The sequence below is a fragment of the Delphinus delphis genome, chromosome 11 (genome assembly GCF_949987515.2).
Source record: "Delphinus delphis chromosome 11, mDelDel1.2, whole genome shotgun sequence".
Lineage (NCBI taxonomy): Eukaryota > Metazoa > Chordata > Mammalia > Artiodactyla > Delphinidae > Delphinus > Delphinus delphis.
The window spans coordinates 63,467,537-63,495,388 of NC_082693.1; the positions used below are offsets into that span (position 1 = coordinate 63,467,537).

Here is a 27,852-nt window from a genome sequence, read left to right on the forward strand (position 1 = left end):
TTTGGACACAGGCAGGCTGGGGCGTCCCCATGGGTGTATGTGAAACTTCTTATGGTGTGCGTGGGAGTTTAGCGAGGAGAAAAAGGGGGCCGTTTCCATTGCTGAACCCCGAGGAGTCTGAGAACTCTTGATTTAAAGCTGGACTTCCTGGTTATTATGTGTTAAGAGATGAGAATAGAAACTACCTATTTTAACAGTTTGTGTTCTAGTTTATAACATTTAACAATTTAGACATATGGCATATGGACTTGCATTTGAAGTTTTAACCTGGGCCCTGCAAATGTTACAGGCAGGTATGTATGTATCCTATTATTTATAAAATCCTGCATACCACACAAAATTCCATTTCATTTAAACCGCCTTAAGATGTAGGGGTTGCCTATTTATGAAAATCACTTTAGGGCAACCATGAAATTCCATTATGCTCAGGAAGGCTGGAAAAGGCCAAGGGAAAAAAAACAAGTTCAAAGAAAGGCAATCCATCTAGTGACCTCTTTTCTTCTCCACACAAGCAGAAACACCATCCAAATATCACTGTATGGTGTTTTGTGAAATTGTACATCTATATGTGGAGGTGGAATGAAAAGAGGACATAAGAGCTGGTCTTGTTTAGAACTAACAAAAGGTTACTTCTCTCTTTGTGACATTCATTGGGACTCCCTAAGTGTAGAGCCTTGAATTCAAACTAAGCGTTTCCAACCGAGTGAAGGGTGTCCATCTGCTCCAAATTCCTCTCACTGTCATTGCCATACAAATCATTTAGCAAGAAAACATACACTGTCTTACGCTATCTTTCCTAATACAAAAGATGTGAGTTGATTTAAACTTACCTTTTCAGGAATTTCTGTCTTCTCCTCCCACCCAAATGTGAGCTCTTTGAAGAACAAACTGGGTTCTATAGTTTTCTGTATCCCCTCACTCTCTTCCCTAAGAGTTTGCTCAACAGATATTTATACCTCACTGACTGATGCGATCATTTAGCAAATATTTACTGGATTCTACCATGTGCCAGGCTCTGTGTCAAGCATGAGGGTACAAGATTGAATGGGACACTGGCTAAAAGATAAATGCCTGGCACATAATAGGCACTCAGTAAATGAGAGACTGAGCAGGTGAATGAATAAATGAATGGATGCATCAGTGAGTGAATTCTGTACCACAGAACTAAGGAATAATATCAAGAAAAATGGAATAACCACTTAAGTTATATTAAACCAAAAGGCATCAAAGTAAAAGATGTCAGCCTGTAGAATATCTGTGATTCAAGAAAATGTCAGGGACATCCCTGGTGGTGCAGCGGTTAAGAATCCGCCTGCCAGTGCAGGGGACACGAGTTCGAGCCCTGGTCCAGGAAGATCCCACATGCCGTGGAGCAACTAAGCCCGTGCGCCATGACTACTGAGCCTGCGCTCTAGAGCCCGTGAGCCACAACTACTGAGCCCGTGCACCACAACTACTGAAGCCCGTGCGCCTAGCACCTGTGCTCCGCAACAAGAGAAGCCACCGCAATGAGAAGCCCGCGCACCACAATGAAGAGCAGGCCCCGCTCGCCGCAACTAGAGGAAGCCAGCGCACAGCAACCAAGACCCAATGCAGCCAAAAATAAAATAAATAAAATAAACAAATTTATATATATATAAAAAGAGTAAACAATTAAAAAGAAAATGTCAAATGTGGGGAAAATAAGAGCAGCCCTAACATTTATACCTCTGGGCCATCTCCGTGGCTATTTTTAGTGTGTGGTTCTGGAATCTTGCAAAGAATTAAACTGATCCACAGAAACCAAATATTCTATATAAAGAATTTGACTAACTCTAACACCCCAACTCTCACTTCTCCCAGATTTAGGGATGAAGAATCTTAGGTGTTGTCAATTCCATAGAAATCAGTATGTACAATAATATTATTGTGAGTTTTTACTGAGACCTGAAATACTGATATGCTGTGATTGACTTTAATCACAAATTTGCTTTATCAAAAGCAGTAAAATCACCACAGAATTATATGACTCCTTGTCATACTATATGCAGTGTAATACTGAAGTCATAGTTTATTTTTATTTTCTCCTTACAGTATTGTAAGAAAACCAGATTACCAAGGTAGAAGTTGATCTCTCTTGCAAAGCTACTTATCTTCCTGACATGCAGAGCACCAGCTGATTTCGAACAGAGTTTCACAGCTTTATAAAATAGAACCATATTTGGCCATCAATGAACCAAAATAAAATACCTCTCTAGAAGGATAAAGGAAATCAATATTTACATAAAGAAACTTAATAACAAGCCAACCATGGTGTTCAAAGTTTTGTGTCTTTAAAATAGGGCATGCATTATTGATACTGTACAATCTCAAACCAAAGGTGGAAAGTATGAGTTCTCAGCAATATTATGAGTCTTAAAAACCATTATCTCCTTTGTAGAAGAAAATGAAAGCCACTTTGTTCATCCTATTCCAGGTCGGCATGCTTAACAATGTCACTTAAAGGCAGGAGGGGGACAGCAAGGAAAAAGAAACCTTCCTGAGATCATGAATTCATCTCCTTTCTCAAGAAGAGAAAGAAGCAGTGAGACATTTCCAACGAAGAAAATGTAGGGGCCGTTCCCCCGCTCCCTAGGAGACAGACCCAGGCACTTGACAAGTTCTAGAAGCAATTCAAAGTGAGGACATGGAGAGAGATTCCTCCACTCCCTATGGAAACATTTCCAAATCTCTCCCTCCATTATCCTTAGACAGGCTCAGTCCATAAACTTTCTAATATTTGGACTGCAAAATGTCTAGAAGACACATAGATATTTTAAAGCAAGTACATACAAGGAATAGGGAGTTAATGAGAGTGAAATCCATTCTGGCTGAACCAATGTGAGAACTGGGTGAAGCTGAAGTTACCCCACCAGAGCACAAACCCTGTTCAGTCATACTAAGTGTAAGAGCATCTCTATTCTCACATTGTTTTTGTTTTGAACTCAGGCTGAACTGCCTGGAAACCTTCTCTGTGTGGATAAGGAGTAGCATCCATTTATTGCCATATTACATGTGCTTAAAAATCCCAGCAATAGGGGCTTCCCTGGTGGCGCAGTGGTTGAGAGTCTGCCTGCCGATGCAGGGGACACGGGTTCGTGCCCCGGTCCGGGAAGATCCCACATGCCGCGGAGTGGCTGCGCCCGTGAGCCATGGCCGCTGAGCCTGTGCGTCCGGAGCCTGTGCTCCGCAACGGGAGAGGCCACAACAGTGAGAGGCCCGCGTACCGCAAAAAAAAAAAAAAAATCCCAGCAATGTTATCCAGTTACCAATGTTATCTCATCAAGTAGAAATGTCTAATAATTGTTAAAAAAAAAAAAAAAAAGGAGGAAAGAAAGAAAGGAAGAAAGTATCTTACTAGTGATCTTTCATCTGGCATAAATAAGAGGCTAAGCCCAAATGTCCAAAAAAAGAAAAAGAAAAAAGTCAAATTTGCTGTTTGCAATTTTGTTTGCTTTGCTGAATCCTTGGACTGTTTTTGTTTTTCCAATCAGCTCGTGCAAACAGTTTATACATGGTCATTCCATGAAACTTTTTGTAGTCATCCAGAAAGAATCAAACATAATTACTACGGTTCCTAGTCTCATGTGTTTGCCCTTCCCAAAAGATTTTCCAAAGTTCAGGAAGAAGAGGGTTGAATTATAGATGAAGAATTTCACCTTCAATACTGAAAAGGAAAGATTTGGGTTTTGCAAACACAGTGAACCCCTTCCTCTACCAAGGGTGGAGCTCAAACCCTCACACTGTTCTTTTACTTGCCCATAAACGCACCACATCTGGAAAATCTTTCTTGGCTGTAGTCCTACTCCATAGGTTTTGTTCATGCATTCCCACACTTTTAGTCAAGAGGCTGGCGGTCACGTACAGTCCACTTTGGCAACAACAAAAATGACTGTTGGAATTCAGTGGCTTCCTTACCACGACCAAAAATGCTTTCCACTTAATTCATAACAATAGCATTTTGCGCTTATGTATTTGTCTCATCAAAGCACTCTGCCGCCATTAATGAGCTAAATCAGCCTTTGCTATTTTATAATGTCTCACTACAATGAGGTTGCTTTTCTCTGTGGCAGTCACTTGTGTCATGTTGTTTTCTTCTAGCAAACACTGAACTTAACTAATGTAAATTCATTTTTAAATTGTGGGCTCAGAGGAAAATTTTCCCGGAATATATTTTTAATGCTGCATCCTTACTATAACATTACAGGGAGCATTTTAAACTATAAAGACACATAAGTTTTTCAATGTAGTCTTCTCTAAGTACTTGTAAATTATTTATAAAGACCCCCGCAAGTAAATGTGTTGTAACTGCCAGTGATGGAAATGGAAATTGTCTGCTCTGTGAACCCTATTACTATTCATTTGTATACTGTTTAATGATTGGCTTACTGATGAAATACTCCGTCAGTGTACAAGAAAAAGCCGCAGCTGGCAAGGAAACTCTAAATCCTAAATCTGCCATGTTTTAACTCTGCTGTCTCTGCTACTGCTAGACCACTTTTTTTTTTGTAATACTGATATGGCAGTTTAATTCAATGATAATTAGATCTATCTGTCTACTGTAAGATATACAAACATATACTTTTCTGCATTCCCCTAGGAAAAAAGGTAAGTTTCACGTCATGGACCACTTTTTACAAGTGCTTAATGGCTCATTCCTAGGAATTTGATCTCAAGTGGAAAGGAATGGCTCTCTGAAAATAAGTGTATGCACACTTCCAAGTTTAGACAGAGATGGACTCCTCAAGACCCTAGGTTGAGAAACTCTATAAACATTGGTTGGTTGCCTCCCAACTTCTATTCCCAGCATTCTTGGTAAGGGCCTTCTAATTCCTGTTTGAGGAACTACCATATTCTTCTATTCTTAGCCTTGTATGTTTGAGGAACTACCATATTCTTCTATTCTTAGCCTTGTACTTAGGCTAGAGTTGCACCTACACCCAACTCCAAAGGTAGGATTCCTGGCACTCCTGATTGGTTTGGGGATGGGCACATGACCCAGGACTAAGCCAGTCTTAACTCATCACATCATCTTCAACACAGGGATTAATATAGGGTTGACATTTCATCTATGTTTGTCCAATCAGAGTGAACTTGGGACTTTTCCTGGGAATTCTGATGTAGATTCTCTTTCCTTTGGATGGTATAGTGTGATGATATGAGACTTGAAGCTGGTACAGTCATCTACATCCTTAAGAGAAAAGCCTAGGATATCTTGGGGAGGCCACCGTGTGGAATCTGCAGAGGACTCTGTAGAAAACAGTAGAGACGCAGGCAAACCTGGGACCGTGATATTGTTGACTCTGTATTAAATAGGGAGCAGATTGAACTGCTGTAACAAAGAGGCTCCAAAAGATACAATTGCTGTTTGAAATTCTTTATCTCCCTCATGTCCATAGGTGGGTGGGTGGGCAAGATTGGTAGGCAGTTTGGGGCTGTGAGGTCATGTAGGAACCCAAGATCTTCCTACCTTGTTGTCCTGTTCCCCTGGAGTACCAACTTCATGTTGCAAGGTAAAAGCTGGTTCACTGCCCTCCCATATCATCCATGTTTCAGCTGCAAGAAAAAAGAAATATAAAGTGGAGGGCGTGAAGCTTATTTTAAGGTAGGATTTACCAATTTTAGCTCTATTGATATTTTGGAGGTGATGATTCTTTACTGTTAAGAGCTGTCCTATACATTGTAGGATGTTTAGCAGAATCCCTGGCCTCTACCCACTTAAGGCCCATATCACCTCCCCAAGTTATGACAATCAAAAATCTCCCCAGACATTGCAAAATGTCTGGAGGATGAAATAGCCCCTCCATTGAGAGCCACTGTTTTAAAGATATGCTATGGAGTTCACACACAACACTTCCATTCACTTCCAATAGCCAAAGTTACTTATTTGGCCATACTGAGTTGTAAGAGAGTCTGGGAGAAATATTTCTAGCTGGATGAAATGGTGCCCAGGTAAAACTTAGGAGTTTCGTTGCTAAAAAAAAAAGGAGGGGAGAGAATTCCCTGGCAGTCCAGCGGTTAGGACTCCATGCTCTCACTGCCAAGGGCCCGGGTTCAATCCCTGGTGGAGGAACTAACATCCCGCAAGCTGCACCGCCCAGCCAAAAACAATAAATAAATTTTATACATCTTTTAAAAATAAAAAGAAGGGAGAAAAGGATTTTAGGGGACAATTAATCTTTGCCACACAGCCCTACTTCTGGACTTTTCCACCATATGTGGTGGACTGAAATGAGTTTTCAGTCACTTGAAATTTGGGACCTTACTTGATAAAAGTGCTACTTTCCTCTTCCAACACGATAAGTTGAAATTTACTGAACATTATCCATGGGGTGGGCCGGGGGGAGCGGGAAGGTGAAAGGAATGATACCTAAAGTTACTCAGAAGCTGGGTACTGGCTCAGAAGGGATTGAACAAAACAACTGAAATGAGGCTGTTTCATAACAAGTCTTTGGTTGAAATGGAAAGGCCATGGTTACAAGGGCCCACGGTCACTGTGGTAGTTAAGAAAGAAGACAGTATAATTATGCAAAATTGTCAAGATGAAAACTGCAGGCATCTTGCATTATTCGGCTTTGAACTGCTGCTTTCTAGTTCTCATTGTAAATACAAAAAGCCTTTAGTGGCCCCTTTATATCTCACACAAAAGGATCATTGCTTACAGCCAGCTGTTTTGCAATTCTATTTCTATGAAGTTAGAATAATTGGACATTAGAACTGCCTAAGGGAAGAAGGGGGTGACAGTGTTCTTGGGTATTAAAGTAGAGTATGGAATAGTAATGGAAGGATCCCCCTTGTTACAAGGAGATAGTCTTCCCAGAGTTCATCCTGAAGCCAATAGTTCTGAATTCAAAACACATTTTCCCACAATAATATTGTTTTTATGTTATTAGATAACCACAGAAGTCCTCCAATACCAGAAAAGAAAGAGATGTATGCTTTGCAATAGTACAAAAGAAAATGCTGCAGGGCATTTGGTTTGTCTGAAGGTTCTGACTGAGGAAATCATCAGTAAAATCTTCAGGGAGGAGGTGACTTTTAAATCACATTTACAATGGGAAAAGAAAGCATCTCAGGCTAAAGGACAGGCAGTTCAAAGATGGGGCATTCAGTTCTCTGTGAGGACGAGTGAGTATCGACCAGGAGTGGAGCACAGGTTTGTGGAAATGAGATGAGGAAGTTAGGATGGGCTGTGAATGCTATGGTAGAGTTTGGAGATTTTTTACGTTGGCAAGTCATTAAAGGCTTTTAATCAGGGAGCTAGTGTGATCAAATGTCATTTTAGCAATTATAAGAAGACTAGTTTGATGTTGATGGCATGGTAGCAAGAGAGATTGGATTTCTGATCTCGAGATGTGGCAACAAGTTAGAGAGAACCAACAAGTGTGACAAGGTGAAGGGAAGTTGGCAGGATGTGGTGGCTCACTCTTCATGGGAGGTGGAAAAGGAGGAATCAAAGATGGCCCCAAATCAGGCTGGACTCATGACACAAGAACAGGCCAACAGGGGAGGTAATGAGCTCAGTAGGTTTCTGTCCCAAGGATAAAAGAGCCGAGGGAGTTATAGTTATGGCCTTATAGTACAGCATGTGGGCTGCACTTACGTTTCTGCAAAGCTCACCCAACGTGGTGTCCCTGTAACTGAAGGAAAACAACTTACTGAATTTCATACTTAGTTCCAAAGTCTTCCTCCAAGGTTACTCTATGTCCTTTTTTGGGAATGTATCTCTACATGTTGAAACTGCGCCAGGGACACCAGTGTTGGTTAAAACATTACATTCCAGTGCCAGACTCTGTGGCCAGAAGCTGTTTAACTGAGGTGGCAGTAATATTGAAATCATAAGGTTGTACTGCAGGGTGTCTGAGAAAAGTAGTATAGAGAAAAATCCTATTAAATGTGTGCTAAAATAATATCAAATGTGATTACACTCGAGAGTCTTGGGGCAGATGAAGGGAGAGGAGAAAATAAAGAAGTATCAGTAATGGTCAGAGAGAAAAAGAGGGGACCAAGGGAGAGTTTAGTGGGAAGAGAGCTATCTTAGTCTGGAGATAGATAGACAGACAGACAGGTAGGGCTCTGCTATAACAGAATACCACAGACTGGGTGGCGTAAATAACAAACATTTATTTCTCACAGTTCTGGAGGCTGAAAGTCAGAGATCAGGGTAACAGCATGGTTGGGTTATTAGGGAAGGCTCTCTTCTTCATTTACAACTCTCCTCATTGTATCTTCACATGGCAGAGAGAAAGATCATCTCTCTTATGTCTCTTCTTATAAGACTCCACCCTCCTTTGATTGCCATACCCAACCTCCCCATTTCCATCCCTTCCGTAGACAAAGCCATCAAATCAACCAAGCCTTTGTACAGCAAGGTAGATTGTGGAGAAGTCTGGAAAAGGAAGAAAATAGGGGCATATATGTGTCATCACTCTTCTTACTCCCTGACCAAAAAAGGATGGCGGATTCAGTGCATTCAGGGCAGATCAGATGGAGATGAGTGGGATGGGATGCAATGCCTAAAGGACTATGTGTAGGTGGTAGCTAGAGCTAAATATTGGAGCATCAGGACCAGATCAGACTACTAGGAATTGGTTGTGGGAAGAAATCCTTCAGAAAGAAAACTCCTACCACTTAATGTGAAAAATATATGAGGGCTTCCCTGGTGGCGCAGTGGTTGAGAGTTCGCCTGCCAATGCTGGGGACACGGGTTCGTGCCCCGGTCCGGGAAGATCCCACATGCCGCGGAGCGGCTGGGCCCGTGAGCCATGGCCGCTGAGCCTGCGCGTCCGGAGCCTGTGCTCTGCAACGGGAGAGGCCACAACAGTGAGAGGGCTGCGTACCGCAAAATAATAAATAAATAAAATAAAAAATATATATATATGTGTGTGTGTGTGTGTGTGTGTGAGAGAGACAGAGAGAGAGAGAGAGAGGTCTTCCACTCAAAATTAATGCCTGAATAGGGACCAAATGAAAGAAAAAGATTGGCACCAGACCATAGTCTGTCCACCCCACGAATTATATTCAGAAGAGGCTGCCCAACTGGCAGAAAATGGCCCTTTCACCTTCAGGATTGCTCGTAAGCTGGAGCTGACCAAGTAATCACCTAACCAATCAAAGGTAGTCTACATCCTCATCCCTGAATATGGCCGCTGAGACCAAAGTATTCATTTGGCCGTCAACCTAGGATCCTCTGCACTCCTTTCACATGGCAAAGTCAGTGCTCCCTAGCCTCCACTGCCCAGGAGGTGAGGTGCAATAAGTGACTTAGCAAATCATCTCACTGTAGCTTTAACACAATGATTTCCTATCCCTCGCTCTGGATTGGAAAGAGTGGAAAAAAAGAAAGGAGGAGTTCTAAGGCTAGATGGAAGCAGAAGGAAGAAACCAGACTATAAATGTTTTTCATGATAGAAAGGAATTAACAGAAAAAGGGAGGAGGTATAGACACTACCTCTCTCCAGCAACCAGTAGGCATTACTATATTCCCAACAACAACAATAAATCTCAAAGCTGAGGGCCTCCTTTTCTGTTTCCTCATTTTGAGCAGCATCAGGAAAGTAGATACTACATACATAATATGCCCAAGTATATCCACATTAGCTGGCCTCAACATCTGGAAAGAAATCTCCATAAATCATAGTTTTGACTCACACTAGCCTAGAGCCTCAGTAATAAGAGTCCACTTAGAACTCTCCAGATTAACTTTTCAGCTCTGTGTAATCTGATGTCTTGACTTCAGGAACAAGAGGAAACTATACAGGATGCTGAGTTAGTTTCCCACCTCACACCTCAAGACCACTTATACAGGTAGAGATGAAAGAAACCCTTCCCTTCTCTTTCACACCATACATGATTAAATTCTTCATTAATGAACCAGTTGCTTAGCATGGGTTTGCTTCTTTCCAGAAGTAAATCTGACACTTGGGGCAGCTTGGCTCATTCCTGCAGCCAATGGAATGACTTCCTCCCATTTGCTAATGGTGGGCACCAGTTCTGCAACGTGAGTTGGGGGAGAGTCTGACACGTAGATACTGACTTAGATCTCAGCCCTTTCATGACACAATAATAAACGTTGATCATTAATAACAATATGTTCCAGGCACATTTTGAAACACCTTCCCTGTAGAAACTCAATTTAATCTTCGCAACTCTCTGAGCAAGGTGTTATCATTCTCACCACTTTGAGGTGAAGGAACTATGGCACAGAGAGCTTAAATAACTTGCCCAAACCACACAGCTAGCAGTACAGCTGAGATTCAAGTTAATCTGGCTCCAGAGTCTATACTTATAAACACTATACTAAATTATTTCTTCAACGTATCACAAAGAGCAGTAGGTTCAGAGTCATAGGACCTCGGTTTGAGTTCTTGGGGAAAAAAATTAGTCTTTCCAAGCCCCAGTTCCCTCACTGGAATTGTTGTAAGGATTAAAGGAGATGATATAATTTATATATATATACCTAACATATATGTATATGATCTTAAAGTACTCTACAAACATAAAGGAACATTATTATATTAAACCTTGTAATGGATCTGACTGTAAAAATTATTCTCAGCTAAGGTTTCATCCATTTTGACTAATCTTACCACGGATCCTGAAACATCTGTACGTAACTGTTGTCTTCTGATTGCACGCTCTGTGTTAACTTTTTTGAATTAAAAAATACTTTTTTGAAGGATTTTGTTTTGAGGAACAATGTAATAATTTTTAGAAGATTGGAAAAAAATATCAATTTTTTTCCAAAAGATTGTTTTCTAGACCTATTTAAACTTGACTTTCATCATCAAACCTTGCTAGATAAACAATAGAATTATCTCTTCAGCTTTGGTTGTTGTATTAGTTTTTTGCTACTGCCATGATAAACAATCAAAAACTTAATTTTTAAAACAATACATGTTTATTATCTTATAATTCTATAGAAGTCGTACACAGGTGTCACTGGGCTAAAATCAAGGTGTCGGAAGGGTCGTGTTCCTTCCTGGAGGATCCAGGCGAGAATCCGTTGCCTTTTCCAACTTTTAGAGGCCAACTGCATTCTGTGGCAGTGTAGCCATCTTAAAAGCCAGTAGTGTAGCTTGTCCCTTACCCTTCTTCTATTGTCACATCTCTTTCTGACCACAGTCAGGAAAGGTTCTCTGTTTTTAAGGACCCATGTGATTAGATTTTGCCCTCTTAGGTAATCCCCTCATCTCAAGATCCTTAACCTTAATTACATTTGCGAAGTCCCTTTTGCTATATAAGGTAACATATTCACGAATTCCGAGGGTTAAGATGTGGACATCTTTTGAGAAAGCTGTTTTTCTGCCTTCCATAATTGTGAACTTTAGGGACAAAAAACAAAAACTGTTGTATATTATATTAAAGAGGCTAGTCAACATATAAAAGTTTGAGGGTGACTTCAATACAGCGTCCTAAAATACCACCAAGTCATAACAGCTATTATGACAGAAAGGAGATGAAGTTCAGTTAGGCTGACTTCAGACAAAAAGAGAGCCGACAAATGGTGAGTGAAGGTGGCAGTGCCACAGTGACAACAAAACCAAATGATAGACCTGAACATCATCCAAAATGAGGCAATGAATCTGCACTCTTTGTACCTGTAGTTTATTATTGGGAATAAAGAACCATCTTTCTGATCCCAGTCCATCATTTTCCAGAATTGAAAAGTTACACTCATATACTATTAGAGACTAGATAGACATCGGAAAAGAGCCCTTCCTTTCTACCACAGTTTGAAAAACAAAAAGACGCTAACCTTTTTTAAGATAAATTAAACAAATAAAAGAAGCAAACTGTCCCAAGTCTTGCACCTGTTTCAGTGGCAACAGGGATTATCTAAATGGTGTTGAAGAAGGGTTGTCAGTATTTAGATGATGAAAGGTTCCATGAGTGCTTGTTTTGGGGACAGAATAAAGCAGTGCAGCCGCAGAGGTATGGAGTCCCTGAGGACAGTAGCCCAACTTTGTAGCTTGCATATTTCCCCATGCTATTTACATGTTTACAAAAACCTAACAGATGTTTGAATGCCATGCATGGTGTCCAGCAGTTGTACTCAGGAAAAGCAACAACATTAGGGAGTCTCATTACAGCCTATTTATCATTTCCATAAAATGATGTCTTATTACGCAATGATCAGGATTTCTAAGCCACTAAGAAACTCTGAATTGACAAGGATTTGCTTTGTGGAACAGCCCCTAAAACAGAACAAATTTAATTATACAGGGTCTTACTCTGCAGGAGAGGCGATCCTTACTATTAAAAACGTGTGTGTACTTAAAGCATGATGGGTATCTCATAGTTAGGTGGGTATGTTTCCATTTAGAAGACTCAACCATAGTTACGGAGACAGGAGCCAGGTCTAGATCCCCAAAGAAGTTACTAATGAACTAATCAAGGGATTAGGGCCATCTCCAGAGGGACCAGAATTCAGGGCAAGACTCAACCAGAGGACACTTAGGAAATCAAGCCAATCAAAGAGTAGATGAAAATGGAGAAGACTGGAGAAAATGGAGACACAGTGTAAGACTCTGGATGGCTGAACCAAGAAGATGCTCAAATGTGACCACCTTGGGTACATAACCTATCAGGCTTAGACAGTCAAGACTTATCCAGGCACAAAAGTTGAAAAAGAGTAAGACATCTGACAACCTGTGGAGTGGGAGAAAATATTTGCAAACCATATATTGGATAAGGGATTAATATCCAAAATATATAAGAAACTCATACATCTCAACAACAAAAAATAAAAATTTAAAAATCCATTAAAAATGGGCAGAAGTTATGAATGATATTTTTACAGAGAAGATACATAAATGGCCAACAGGTACATGAAAAGATGTTCCAATATCACTAATAATCAGGGAAATACAAATCAAAGCCATAATGAGATATCACCTCAAACCTACTAGAATGGCTATTATCAACAAGACAAGAGATAACAAGTGCTTGCAAGATGTGGAGAACAGGGAACTCTCATGCACTGTTGGTGGGAACATAAATTGGTGCAGCCAGTATGGAAAACAGTATGGAGGTTCCTCAAAGAAATTAAAAGTAGAGATACCATATAATCCAGCAGTTCCACTCCCGGGTATGCATCAGAAGTAAATGAAATCACTATCTCAAAAAGATATCTGCATTCCCATGTGTCCGTTGCAGCATTATTCACAATTGCCAAGACATGGAAACAACCTAAGTGTTCATCAGCAGATAAATGGATAATGAAAACGTGGTATATATAAAATAGATTATTATTCAGCCACCAAAAAAGAAGGAAATCTGCCATTTTTGACATCATGGATGGACCTTGAGGGTGTTATACTAAGTGAAATAAGTCAGACAGAGAAAGACAAATACTGCATTCTCTCTCTTATATGTGGACGTAGAATCTATTAAAAAGCCAAACTCATAGAAAAAGAGCGCAGAATAGTGGTTGCCAGGGGCTGAGGAGTGAGGGAAATGAGGAGACATTGATCAAGGGATACAAACTTCTAGTTTTAAGATGAATAAGTTCTGGGGATCTAATGTACAGCATGGTGACAATGCTGTGTTGTATACTTGAAAGTTGCTAAGATAGTAGAGCTTAAATGTTCTCGCCATACACACAAAAACACTATAATTATGTGAGGTGATCAATGTGTTAACTAACCTTGTGGTGGTCATTCCTTCACATATATATGTATATCAAATCATCACACTGTACGTCTTAAATTTACACAATGTTACATATCAATTATATCTCAATAAATATGGGGAGGAAAAGGAAAGAATAAGCTCTAAGTTACTGTCAGTCTTGGTTATGATTAAGACGGGAATTTTGCCTGTAAAGTAAGTTGCTTTGGTACCTGTAACAGGATGGATCTGCAAAAGCAAAGACTAACTCTGCCCATTCATAGCAGCCCCATACCTGCTCCTCTTCCAGCCCCGTGTCCCCTCTTGTAAGTATCATGAAATTATAGAATATCTCTGAATCATGGTCAGAAGTGGCAGATTCTGCTTTTGAAAGTGGGAGGCCAGCAGTGTTACCTCTCTGACCTCACTGCCTACCTCTCCCCATCTTGCCTTCTTGTTCCGTAGACACACAGAAGGACAAGCACCTTAGGGCTTTGCATGTGCTGCTCCTTCTGACTGGTTCAAGCTTCCACCACATCAACCAACGACTCACTCCTTCTTGTAATTCAGTTTTTAGCTCAAACCTGGCCTCCTCGGTGAGAACCTTGTTGATCAGTTTTCCTAAATTACCTTGTTCTCCCCCAGGCATTGATCACATCACATCAGAGTTCATGTTGAAATCTGAAATTATCTTGTTGGGTTTTTAATTTGCTTGCTCACATGGCAGATGCACAAGGAAATTTCTTGTCATATACTGTGTTAAATGAATAAAGAGTCACCGTGCTTCTCTTGCAAAACCCTGTGCCTTAGTTAAGTTGATGAAGTTTCAACACATGAACACAGGAGCCATAAACATTGATTTGTGACTATTTAGTATTTGGGTATTTTGTCAGTGCCAAGGAGCAACTGGAGACTTGACCATCTTTGTAAAAGTGCAAGGGGCAGGGATGGAGGACCCAGTGAGCTTCATAAGCAAACAAGGTCTCTGAACCAAAAATCAGAGTTGTCTGTGAACAGCAAGATGGATTATCAGTAAAAAGGGTCTTTTTTCCCCTTCATTTGCAATTATTTACAGTGCATTTTTTTAACTGATCAACTATGTAGTTGATAGGCTTGGTTTCTCATCACTTGGTCTGGCTTTTAAAGATATTCTTCATTTTGATGAAAATCTTCATTACGAGCCCCTTAACTGGATGTAACATTAAAAACAAAAACCCCAAACAACACATATTCAAGTAATGTGGGCTTTGGGGCAGTGGGAAGAAGATAGGACTAAGAATAAGGAGACCCAGATTATGAGGCCAGCCCTAAACAAGTTCCTCTGATTCAGTCAACAAAAATTGTATACTGCCAGGTACTGTTTAGTAAATTCAGTTAGTGAATATGACAGACAAAGTTTCTGTCCTTCAGGAGTTATGTTCTACTAGGGGATAGGAAGAGGGAGATAAAAACCACCTTTGCTGGTCTGCAGTTTTATCTTCTAAAAGTACAATATGTGGGCATTAAACTAGATTATCTGTAAAGTTTCTCCCAGTTCTACACATTCTGAAAGAAAGGAAAGTAATTTTGGAAGGCTTGGCAGTGGTTATTTTAGGGGAGTAAAATCATGGATGATTTAAAATTTCTTCCTCTTTTTGTTTATCATTGCTTCCTGATATTTTTTCTATAATAAACATGTATTACGTATCCGATGGAAAAATGTTGAAGAAAACAGTAGATTTTACTATCAAACCTGGGTACTGGTTCTTAATAACCTGAAGGGAGGTCATTCATCTGTTAGTAATGAGAATCGTCTTTCCCCTCCAGTGACTTACTTATTACTTTATCTAATGAGGCTTTGAGGAAACTGCTAAGGGAATCTTTCTGCTCCTTTTCTCATTACCTCTGTGTGTGCTACCAGCTTATTCTCTTTTCCCTGAATCCTTGAAGCTCTTCTCTACCTAGAAATGTTCTGGCACAGATCCTGGTTATCTCTCTTTCTCTCTGTCTCATACACACACACATACACACATGCACACAGACACTCACACACACACACTCAGACATGTGGCCTCTTGTCACCCTTCAATATTCACATCTTACTTTAAATGTTACCTCTGCAGAAAGGCCTTACCTGAGTGATCTAAGTATAAGAATTCCATTCTTCCCTTAGACTCACCATACCTCTGGGAGTCTCTATCATACAACTCTCTGCTCTTTTCTTCCCCAGCACTCTTCTCAACTTAGAATTTCATACGTATTTCTTTTCTTTACAAGCTTATTGTCTATTTCCCCCACAAGTCTGAAGTTCCATCCTGAAAAGAGGGATGGTCTGATTTGTTCACAGCTATACTCCTAGGGCTTAACTAATATTGTTTGAGCAAGTGAATAAATGAAAGAATGAAATGTCTCCTTTGTCCTCTCTCTGTCAAGAGTTTTAATTCCCATGCAGTGGTATCCTGAAGCCAGTTCTTTGCCAGCTCACAAGAGCCAATTGTTAAATTTTCAGGAATTTAGTGAGCCAATTGTTAAACTGTTAGCTTGAAATCAGCCATGCTGGGAGTATTTATACCATGGACATTAGCAAATGCTACATGTCAAGACTTTTTTTTCCCAAAAAGCTGGTTTACCAGCACACCAATCCTCTCATCTCCTAAATCCAACTATAAATACTGAGATATCATGGCAAAAAAATATGGCCCATAGGTTACTTAAAATCTTTCAATAAAAAAACGCTTGAAATTAAAAAAAAAAATAGTAACTACATGCTACACAATTATTTTCCTGTCAGGAATACTTGGACTTTTTATAAGCTAAATTATAATATAAAAATATGTGTCTCTGATTTCCTAAAGTTTTTGTTTCTGTTTTTCAGATCCTTATGTGAAGATTCATCTGATGCAGAATGGCAAGAGGCTGAAGAAGAAAAAGACAACGATTAAAAAGAACACACTTAACCCCTACTACAATGAGTCATTCAGCTTTGAAGTACCCTTCGAGCAAATCCAGGTAATGTCAACCGTATTTTTTCTTCCCATTCAATTTCATTTCTTCAGATCACATAAATTCAACACACAGATCTTGTGAATTATCAGTGCATATGCCTCCATTAGAACTGCTATTCTCATTCCACGCACATTTAATGCTCAAACTACATCAAGAGGGAAATGATAAAATACACAGCACAGGATGTGCTGATTCATCGCCAAAAACAGCTGTCATTCTGTTGAGCAGAAATAAAGTAGGAAAAAGAACATTGACAGAACCACTCTACTTATTCAAAAAGTACATCCACAAAGGTTAAAAGGTCGAGAGAAAATAAGCTTTCACTCTTTACTCCCAGGCCACAGTATGTAATTCTCATTATCACCTCTTTGTAGCAAAAAAAAAAAAAAAAAGTAGGATAAAGGAAATATTTTGGTTGATGCTAAATATGCAGCATCTTTAATCTTTCACTATTAAAAAATAATTAACAGTAGAAAAATTAGGCTAAGTTGTATTTTTCATTGTTTAAATTCAGCTTCCTGTTTCTGAGTTGGAATGGATGGTTATTTTTGTAAAGACAGAACCTTAATTTGCTAGATAATATTTGTTATGATAGGAATTATCCTATTAAAAGACCTTGTGGTTAACATGTTGAAAATAGGATGCTACATGTAGACACAGTGATAGCATATGATCTTATTATTTAGTCATTCTTAAATATTTTCAGACTTTCTTACGTCATATTCATAGTTAGGCTCTTGGATCCAAAGTTCGCATCCATTAATTATGGGCTATTCTTGCTAATATTTCTTCTTTTTTTAAATATGTATTTATTTATTTACGGCTGTGTTGGGTCTTTGTTGCTGTGTATGGGCTTTCTCCAGTTGCCGAGAGCGGGGGCTACTCTTCCTTGCAGTGTTCGGGCTTCTCATTGCAGTGGCTTCTCTTTTTGCGGAGCACGGGCTTCAGTAGTTGTGGTTCACGGACTTAGTTGCCCCGCGGCATGTGGGAACTTCCCGGACCAGGGCTCGAAACCGTGTCCCCTGCACTGGCAGGCGGATTTCCATTGGCAGGCAGATTCCCAACCACTGCGCTACCAGGGAAGCTCTATTCTTACTAATCTTTAATGGGTATCAGAGAGTCAAATTTCTTAAAGCAACACTATTTTTACACTTTATAAAAAAATTGATGTGGGTCTATCTTTTCAGTCCTATAGAAGTTTGCTCATAACTTGAAGGAGAGATGAAGGGTAGGCATCAAAACTACAGCATGGAACCTTCTAATGGTCCAGAATAACAAAATGCAGCAAATATTCTTCGTTTGCATATTTTTATTTTTAACCTAGTCTTAAAATACAGTACCTTAGGAATGAATCACACCTTTATTCCATGAAGAAAGCTAATATAATAGCTACATTTATTGTATATTTATTTTGTACCTAGGCCCAAGGTAAGCACTTTACCTGCAAAATCTCATTGAATCCTTACAATAACCTTATAAGCAAGGTACCATTATTACCCCAATTTTATATACATATAAGGGAACTGAGGCTTAGAATTGTCTCCTATATAAAATAGGAATAATAACAGAATCCATGTCAAAGTGAGACCATGCATGTAAAAGCATGTGGAACGGTGCTGAGCACATACAAACGCTCAGTAAATGGTTCCCATCATTCTTACTCACGATGCTATTGTTGTCTTTTATTCAAATTAACATTTTATGTATTAGAAAATGGATCTAACAATAAGATTAAAACAGTATGTAAATCAGCACTTTCCAATAGAACTCTGCAAGGATGGAAATGTCATTGGTATTGTCCAATAGGGTAGCCACCAGCCATAGGTAGGTCATGAGCACCTCAGCCACTAGTATAAACAAGGAAGTTTAATTTTAATTTATTTAAATTTAAACAGCTACATGTGGCTAGTAGCTACTGTATAATATAAGGCAGTTTTTAAATCATCAGTAATCCCACCATCCTCACATTAGTTCATGGTTTTTATATAACCTTTCTTATATACATTTTCACATGTCAGCTGATTGTACATACTTATTTACTTTCAATAGCTGTTATATAAGTAAATGACATTGCAGAAGACACTGATTCCCTGTCCCCAGTCACTTGTTTACTAGCCTGAACCAGTGAGCTCACTGCTTTGGACCCACTGGCAACCTAAGACATCCAATTTCTCCAACAATTTATTTTGCAATATTTATTCAGTGAACTCTTTTTTGAGTTCTGAGACATTATTCCTATGGAAACTAACACCTCCTGGCATTTTGTGTTTTAATTCCACAAAACAATATGAGGCAGGACATTGAGATGAAAAATCCTATTGTAAATCTTCTCCTTTGAGCTACAATTCTATACCTTTGAAAAAAAAATACATGTCCCTTTTCAACTATAAATTCCAGCAAATGCAAATATATTGAAAATGAAGCACATTAAAAACAAGATGTATGCTGGGTTTCTGGGGCAGCCTTTCAGAGAAGATAACATTTTGTCAGGACAGAGAGAACCTCAGCCCAATACAGAGTCCATGAGGCATGGAAATAATGAGCATGCCTTTGACTGCATCCCTTCTTCACCGCTCCTAAAGTCAATTTGCTCTTTTCTTTCTTCTTTTCCCCAATAGGCTGCTATCCTAGTCTTTGCATTTCCCTAGAGAAAATAATTGAGCATTTAACATGCTATAATAGGGGCTTAGGTTTTTTTGGGGGGGGGGAGGGCTTAGGTTTTATTTACCCTGAGGTTATACGATTGTCTGTCTTTCTATCTGTCTCTATCCATATGAAATACATTGAGAGAAGCAAAATATGCTGATTTCCAAAAGCATATGAAAAGGTTGCAAACCACCCCCCACCAAAAAATGTACAGACTACAGATGCAGCTGAAAAAATGAACCCAAGGCCCTTATAAGGATATTTTGTTTTGATTGCTCCTAATCAATACATTCCTAGGTGAAAGAATCAAAATTCACTCCAACTATTCACTCCAACCTCCAAAACCCGACGACCCTACTGTCCCTGTCCCTCATTCCTTGCAATATGACTGCATCCAGATGAATTCGCTTGGGAAAGGTGCTCAGAACCAAGGTGATTCTGTTCTTGGCTTCGAATGCCATCCAGTGAATAGGTAATTCCCTTGATAATGGCATCAATCCAAGGCTGCACAAGGAAAGATGGAAATCGGTTTCCTTTACTGCCCATGTGTTGCATTTTACATTCTAAATTCCACTTTCAGAAGTGATCATTTTCTCTGATCTGAAGCTGTATGCTGGTGACCTCTCTCAGCACATTCGTCCAATGATGCAGTCCTCAGAGTGCCAAGCCCAGTAAAGGGCCATAACTGAGCGGGATCTTCATCTGGCCCTGGCTTCCATCATTACATTTTCTGCTTCTTTGGCCTCTGGCCACCAAATACTACACGTTCTACTTTATTCTAAATTTTCCCTTTATCTTTTCCCTTGGTTTCTAGATTGGAGCCATTGCCTATTTTGACTAAGCAAATTCATTACTTAGGAAGAACTAAAAGATACTTTTAAAAAGTGTTTCTTTCGTGTCAAAATGGTATGGGTTTGCTTTCACCAGTTCAAAAAAGTCAGGCATTAAATAAACCCTCACAACCTAATGGAATCACTGGAGTAAATCTTGTGTGGCCTAAAGGGTTATTCCAGTTGATGTCAATGCTGGATACACAGTTACTTAATAAATGCTTATTGAGAGAATATATGAATGAGAAAAATTATCTTTAGTTAATTACTACTTTTTTAAGACTTTCACTCTGTTGTCACACTTTAAACTCCCAATAATCATGTGACTAGCTGAAATTCTGTATTAGTTTTATGTAAAACTATGCTGGCTCTTCCCACCTGAAATAGGATTGCAGTACATGGTTGCTTTGAAAATTGTAACCAAAAAAACAAAAATGATCTGAGTACTAACGCCAGAAATTTTGCTGATGAAACAATGGAAACAACTGGATTTAAAGGTGAATACAGGGGACTTCCCTGGTGGTCCAGTGGTTAAGACTTTGCCTTCCAATGCAGGAGGTGCGGGTTCGATCCCTGGTCGGGGAGCTACAATCCCACATGCCTTGCGGCCAAAAAAACCAAAACAGAAGCAATACTGTAACAAATTCAATAAAGACTTAAAAAATAAAAATGCATACAAGTTGACATGGGCAGCCGGGCATGGTATTTTATCACATGGACTCCCGAAACCAAACCACTCATTTCTCATATGACTTCAGGCACGTGATTTAACTTCTCTGAGCTTCAGCATCTTATCTCTATAATGTCAATGTTAACGGGACCTATTGTAACTGAGTAGTTCACATGAAAGACTCAGAATTGTGCCAAAATTAACATTTACTGAGTATTCTGAAGATGCTGAAGGAGATGATGATGATGTAATAATGGCAGGGACTGGACTCGGGTTTTCACGTTCAGGCCATTTTCCTCCTTGTCCTGGTGTTTGGAGCTTGGGTCTTCTTATTTCTGACTGCTTTGATCTCAAGGAAGCTTGGTAAGGGCTTTATCTCTAGAGCCGGATGATTAATGTTTATTTTGTGTCCTCTTTCAGAAAGTGCAAGTGGTGGTAACTGTTTTGGACTATGACAAGATTGGCAAGAACGATGCCATCGGCAAAGTCTTTGTGGGCTACAACAGCACCGGGGCGGAGCTGCGACATTGGTCAGATATGCTGGCCAACCCCAGGCGACCCATTGCCCAGTGGCACACCCTACAGGTAGAGGAGGAAGTTGACGCCATGCTGGCCGTCAAGAAGTAAAGGGAAGAAGAAGCCTTTCTGCATTTGCCCACGTAGTGCTCTTTAGCCAGTATCTGTAAATACCTCAGTAATATGGGTCCTTTCATTTTTCCAGCCATGCATTCCTAACACAATTCAGTGGTACTTCAAATCCTGTTTTAATTTGCACAGATTTAAACGTAGAGAGCCCCTAAGCCCTTCGTCATACCACTGCTCTCCAAATCTACTCTTCTTTTAAGCAATATGATGTGTAGATAGAGCATGACTGAAATTATTTATTGTATCACACCGTTGTATATACCAGTATGCTAAAGATTTATTTCTAGTTTGTGTATTTGTATGTTGTAAGCGTTTCCTAATCTGTGTATATCTAGATGTTTTTAATAAGATGTTCTATTTTAAACTATGTAAATTGACTGAGACATAGGAGAGCTGATAATATATTATATGGTAAATATAGTATCGTCTGCATTCCAGCAAAAATATCAACTTGTAAGGCACTAGTACAGTGAAACTGACATCTTAAAGGACAACTTAAACCTGAGCTTTCTGTTGAATCATATGAGCACCAAGATACGCTGACACCACATATTTGGTGGATGAATCCAATTTTGTAGAATTTCTTCACAGGCAAATTAGCACGATCTGAGAAGCATCCAGCCTGACCTCCAGGAAGTAGAGCCACAAACCAGAATAGCATCTGTCTGTACGTATCTACAGAGCTCAAGTCACACTTCACTCTTACATTCAAGGAAGCAACTGAACAGGGGTCAATGATTTCACGTTACTGCATATAGAGTAATGACACGATGGTGTTCCGTGTGTGTGTGTGTGTGTGTGTGTGTGTGTGTGTGCGTGTGTGCGTGTGTACATGTGCATTTGTTTGGGGATGGGGTGGGTGGGAAAAAAGCTGAGGGGAGAAGAAGTCAGCATTTCTGAAATACTGCCTGACTATTTAAAAAGAAAAAAGTAGCTCTCCGTTAACACCTTTATACAAAATGTGCATCCTGTGAATTCTGTTCCAGATTTCACACCTACTATAACTTCAAAAGGTTTGCACGTCAGACTTTGTAACAAAATATTTTATTATACAAAACCAGATTAGAAGGAATGCAGAATATTTTTAACGCAGCAATCTGTGCTTATGACACAAAATGACTTTGTGGTAAGCAGACAGTATTGTAATCCCATCAAAAGAGGAAAAAATAAAACAATTAGCCATAGTTCTGAATGCACTTCCATTAAGCCAAAACAGACAGCTAGTGATCTTTTTATATGCTCTTTTTACGTAAATAAGTTTTAATTTGTCCTTTAAAAAAAGGTGAAACAAAACCAAGAACAAGTTCTAGAAAACTGAAGCAACCTCTTATGTACACTAGATGCTTGATTTAGGACGAGTTTTTAAATGTTTTCAGTGTTATTATGTAGTGATTGGCACTATTACGAAGCTACTAGTCATTCCATAAGAGTCTTAAAGGACTGCTCTGTGTAACACTGTGACTGCCCTGTGTGCTTAGACACGTAATGTAGTTTCCTCAGTGGATAGCACTCAATCTATTCCGTAGTGATATTTTAACAATACTGCCATTCCCTCCTACTGCACTGCCCAAGGTGTGTGTAGCACAAACCGTTCTCATTACAAAGGACCAACTCAGCACTGAAAAGCTATGCATAGGACAAGAAAGATACAAAGCATGGGGTGGAACACACAGCATTTCGTCAAGCACTGTGCAATATTCCATATTTTTCCCCACCATGTTAGACCCCCGCTTTGCCGAAAGGCAGCCCATGATCTCACACTGCATGTAGCCTTTTCTCCCACTCCCCTCTGTGACCCTTTTCACTCGCAGGCCACAGAGAGTAGTGATGCTCTGAAGTGAAAGTTTTGTCTCCAAAAATACCAAAACAGAATGAAGGAAAACTAAGCATTAGCCTCACGTTGACTTTCAGATATCGCACCATGGCTTTTACAACTGCAAAGAGAATTCAAAAAGGGCTGATGGGAAGCTTCAAACACGGGGTTGGCTGTTTCCTGATAAAACTACAATTCCTGTCTTGTTCTTTCCCATCAAAGAAGAGGCAAGCCCTTTGGCCTTTCAGCCCAGTCATAGCAAACTCCTTAGAACTGGGATAGACCTGGAGGACAAAGGGAGAATAACATCTCCCTCTTCCGTGGATGGTCCATACTTTTTTCAAAAGGTAGATAATAGAAAATGCACAATTCACGATGTGAGATTAAATACCAGTTTGAACAGAAGATTCAAATGAGACTCCTTCCAACTTAAAAGATCAGACCCTACCAAAGAGAGGGAGTTGATTGACTTTTAAAAATTCCTTGAATACCAGAAACTGACATTTGATTTAAAACTTCAGTTTTAAGTTGTTCGCGCTGAAACAAACATTTTGAAACAAGCAGGTTCGAGCTGCCGAATACACATCATTTCTTGCATTAAAGCACGATTAATGCATTCTCTTGCAACACTGCCAGACATGGGATATTGTCACGATAGAATTAGTTGGTACTACGCCACCTGTCACAAGTCAGTGACCGAACCTGCTTTAAGACCAAGATTCATCCTCCAATAAGCCACATGTACCTTTCTGACAAAGCTGTGTAAAGTATTAGAATCTGATGCTCTAGAAAGATCCTAGTTGCCTTTGTGTATATTTACTGCCTGCTTGAGTGCTTCTCTGTGTGGGTATTCTCTGTATCTTGTAGAAACGTTGGGGTGTTTTCTTCTGCCATATGGCTCGTGGCCCGCGAGTCAACTCCTTAGCTGTATTTTACCTTCATTTTCGATGAGGTAGTTTAAATTTTGTTTCATTTTGTGTAGTGAATTCCACAGGAGTTTTCTGATTGTTGTTAAAAATGACTTAACATATTACACAGATATTCAATAAAAATGTTTTATTTCCTGTTGATGTTGCTGCCTTTCAGCCCTTTTTCTTACCTGACTCTGGTGGGGAGTCCATGGCCTATTGACTTTGGAGCCTGCTGGAAGCAGGGGCACCTAAACAAAAGCTTGCACTGAATGCCAACCTCTGAGTCATGTCTATGAAGACAGAATGGCTGGAGGGAAAACAATGCCCAGAGAGCATTTGCCCATTCCTGCCCAGTGTTCCTGGGCATGTCTTTCTCAACATGTGTCTCTCTGTTCCTGTTTATGATGAGTTCACCAGGCACACTTTCAGGCTTCCTGCTTTGCCCAAAATGTGTCCTCCAGGATTTTCATACTCTAGAGTCTGAGTGCCATAAGCCTCTCCAGAATGGAATTAAAAATAAGATATTTTAAAGCCAGTCTTCAAAGGAGAGCATGACACATTAACTTCCCTGCCTACCACAATTACTAGGTAAAACAAGTAAACACCTTTCCCCCACTAAATGCAACATTCATCAGGTGCCTGCTGTGTACCGTGTTTGTCCTGGGTGATGGAGATACAACAAATGATGTAATAAGATTCACCTGGTCCCAAAGAGCCCACAGTCTCAGGCGGACATGTACATGCAGTATCCCAAGATGCTATGAGGTACACCCTGAGTCCCTGAGAACTTTCACCAGACCAATCCTAGTGGACACGATGGTGTGCCACCCTCACTCCCCTTCAGCACCTAGAAGCTGCTAGAAGCCTTGCCTGCCGACAGCTCACAGCCCTGTCCCTCTGCCCTCTGCTGAGAAGACTGCCTTACCTGAGGTCATGCGTCCTCCCAGGGGGCGCAGCTCACATTCCGTGGCCCACAGTGGACCTCCTGCGCCATCATGGCCGAGAGGGTTAGTTGACGGTGCTTGTGCAACCGCAGTGCTATTCGACTTCTCCCTCTGCCCCGTCAGTAGTCCTCACTCCTTCACGGTGGCGCTCCCAAGGGCGCTCGCCAATAAGACTCCTTCTCAGAATCCATACCCTGGGATCCCTGTCTTTGGGGGAAGAGATAGGAAGAGAAGATTTCTAGAGAATACAATACCAGAGGGAAATCCTAAAGGAACTGGTACGAGTTATCCAAGTCCATGAGTGGGCAAGATTGTGGCAACATTTATCTCATTTAACAAGGCTTAAGGTTCACTCGTGATAAGGTCTCTGGTAGCTGCCTATACCTTACTCCCTTCAGCAGCATTTACTGGGACCTGCCAAATAAGGGTAAGGACTCAGCCCAAGCAGCTTAGACAGCCAGGGAAGAGGCCACCTAACTACTGTTTCTGAGGAAACAATTGGCAGAGGTCTAAATGTAAGTTGAGAAAAGAAAATTTGAGACCCGTGAGGGTAAGGAGCAAAAAAAAAAAAAAAAAATCAGCATTATAAATTGTTCAGTTTTCAATGGTGAGCATTTTGTTTTCCTTAAATAGCTCTTGACATTAGTTTACAAAAAGAATGTTTCTTAATGAAGTACCAAAAAGAAAAATCACCATATCCTTTCTTCAATGTCTGTATTTCAAATAAGGAATTTAATATAAGAATTTGGCCCCATAAAAGATCTGAGAAAGCCAAGCAGAGACAGCAGGTTAACTCAGAGGTGAACAGATACCACCTGTAATTACATGCCAGGGCTGCCCTAACAAAATACCACAGACCTGGTGGCTTAACCAACGAAAATGTATTTTCGCACAGTTTTGGGGGTCAGAAGTCTGAGATCAAGGTGCTGGCAGGGTTGGTTTCTTCTGAGATCTCTCTCCTTGGCTTGTAGGTGGCATCTGGTCCCTGTGTGTTCACCTGGACTTCCCTCTATGTGTGTCTGTGTGCTAACCTCCTCTTCTTATAAGGACATGAGTCATATTGGATTAGGGTCCACCCTAATGACCTCATTTACACTTAATTACCTCTTTAAGCACCCTATCTCCAAATACAGTCACATTCTGAGGTATTAAGGGGTTAGGACTTCAGCATATAAATTGGGGGTGGGGCGTAACTGAGCCCATAACACCACCCCTAAGGCTGGAAAAACAAAATGGAGAAGAGATGTTAACACAGCCCAGAACCATAGCGGAGGGGCCAGAACCTGCGGGAATTAGCATGGAACCACCAAAGGGTCTTGGGTGCTGGTGTTGGAACCAACAAAGAGGCTCCCCATTGGAGGCTCAACCTGGGCCTCCCACCAGCATAACCTAATCAGAGTCAGCTGGGGAGGGAGTCCGGGCGTACATAGCCAGCACAGAAAGGTGGGAATGAGGGTGGAGAAAAAGCAGGCAAATGACCAATACTTTAGGTGTCTCAGTCCATTCAGGCTGCTATAAACAAGAATACCGTAAACGGGATGATTTAAACAACAAATATTTATTTCTCACAGTTCTGAAGGCTGGGAAGTCCAGGATCAAGGCACCAGCAGATTGAGTGTCTGGTGGGAGGTGGTCTTCTTGCTGTGTCCTCACACGGGGGAAGGGACAAGTGAGCTGTCTCTGGGGTCTCTTTCATCAGGGCACAATCCCATCCATGAGAGTTTCACCCTTGTAACTTAATCACTCCCAAAGCCCCCCATGCCACCTTCTAATACAATCACTTTAAGTGTTAGGATTTCAACATAAGAATTTCAGGGGGACATAAACATTCAGTCCATAACATTAGGAAACTTTTAGCAGCTGCACAGGTTTTCTAAATGCTCTGGTTTCTTCCCTGTAGGATTCAGGTGTTCCTATCCGAGCCACACCTGATGAAACAGGTGCAAGAAATCACAGTCTTCCATTTATGCAGAGAGTTGACTAATACAGATTTGAAAGTTCCAACCAAGATTGCCATTACCCACTCCCTGCAACACAATTTTATTACATATGCACAGGACTCTTTGATGTGTAGCAACTGATTTAAGCTGCACACAAATCTTTACTGTAAAACAGTCAGACGGTGACTTTGGAATAAGAAGGTTAAAAAAGCAGGAAAATAAAAATGAGAAATAGCCTGATACTAAATGTAAAAAGAACTTTTCCAAAGCATACAGAATAATAATTATGCTGGAGGAACCATCAAGAGGGAGCAGTAATAAAAGCACCATGCAAACCTGCTGATCATTTCTGTGTGATCTAAGTTCTGAGGCTGCCTGTAAGTTACCTGCATCTTAAAGTCTGCATTTCAGCCATACTGATTCCTTCCCCCTCCCCGACCAATACATATCCCCAAAGTTCCCACACTCATCCTTCTTTAACAGTAACCATCTTGCCAGCAAAGGCTTTTTCCCTGTGCAAAATGGACTTGCCCTCGCCAGAGCACACACAAGGTCAAAAGGGATTTTGTACTGAACAAGTCAGGGCTCACTTCCTTCTCAGCTGTCCACTTTACTTTGGTCACTTTCCTACCTCCTCTGGCCTGGGAGTGAAGCAAAGAGGTGACATCCTTTATAGGCAGGATTTTTTGAGTTGCCTGTGGAAGGAACCCAATTCAAGCTGGGTTAAGGAGAAAAAGAGAGGGAGGGAAAGGGATCCAGGGCAGGGAGAGGGAGAGAAAGACAGAGACAAAGAGAGACAGAGACAGGGCTTCCCTGGTGGCGCAGTGGTTGAGAGTTCG

At 40.5% G+C, this 27,852-nt stretch overlaps 1 protein-coding gene across 3 annotated transcripts in view; it reads left to right on the forward strand.

The window, feature by feature from the left end:
* SYT1 (synaptotagmin 1) overlaps positions 1-22,249 on the forward strand; it is a 533,541-nt gene extending 511,292 nt beyond the window's left edge. For all 3 annotated transcript variants that reach the window (XM_060025297.1, XM_060025299.1, XM_060025298.1), the window contains 2 exons: positions 16,484-16,617; positions 21,181-22,249. In XM_060025297.1, coding sequence (XP_059881280.1) covers positions 16,484-16,617; positions 21,181-21,387 — 341 coding nt within the window. In that variant the 3' untranslated portion in view covers positions 21,388-22,249. The remainder of the gene's footprint in view (positions 1-16,483; positions 16,618-21,180) is intronic.
* The last annotated feature ends 5,603 nt before the right edge of the window (positions 22,250-27,852 follow it).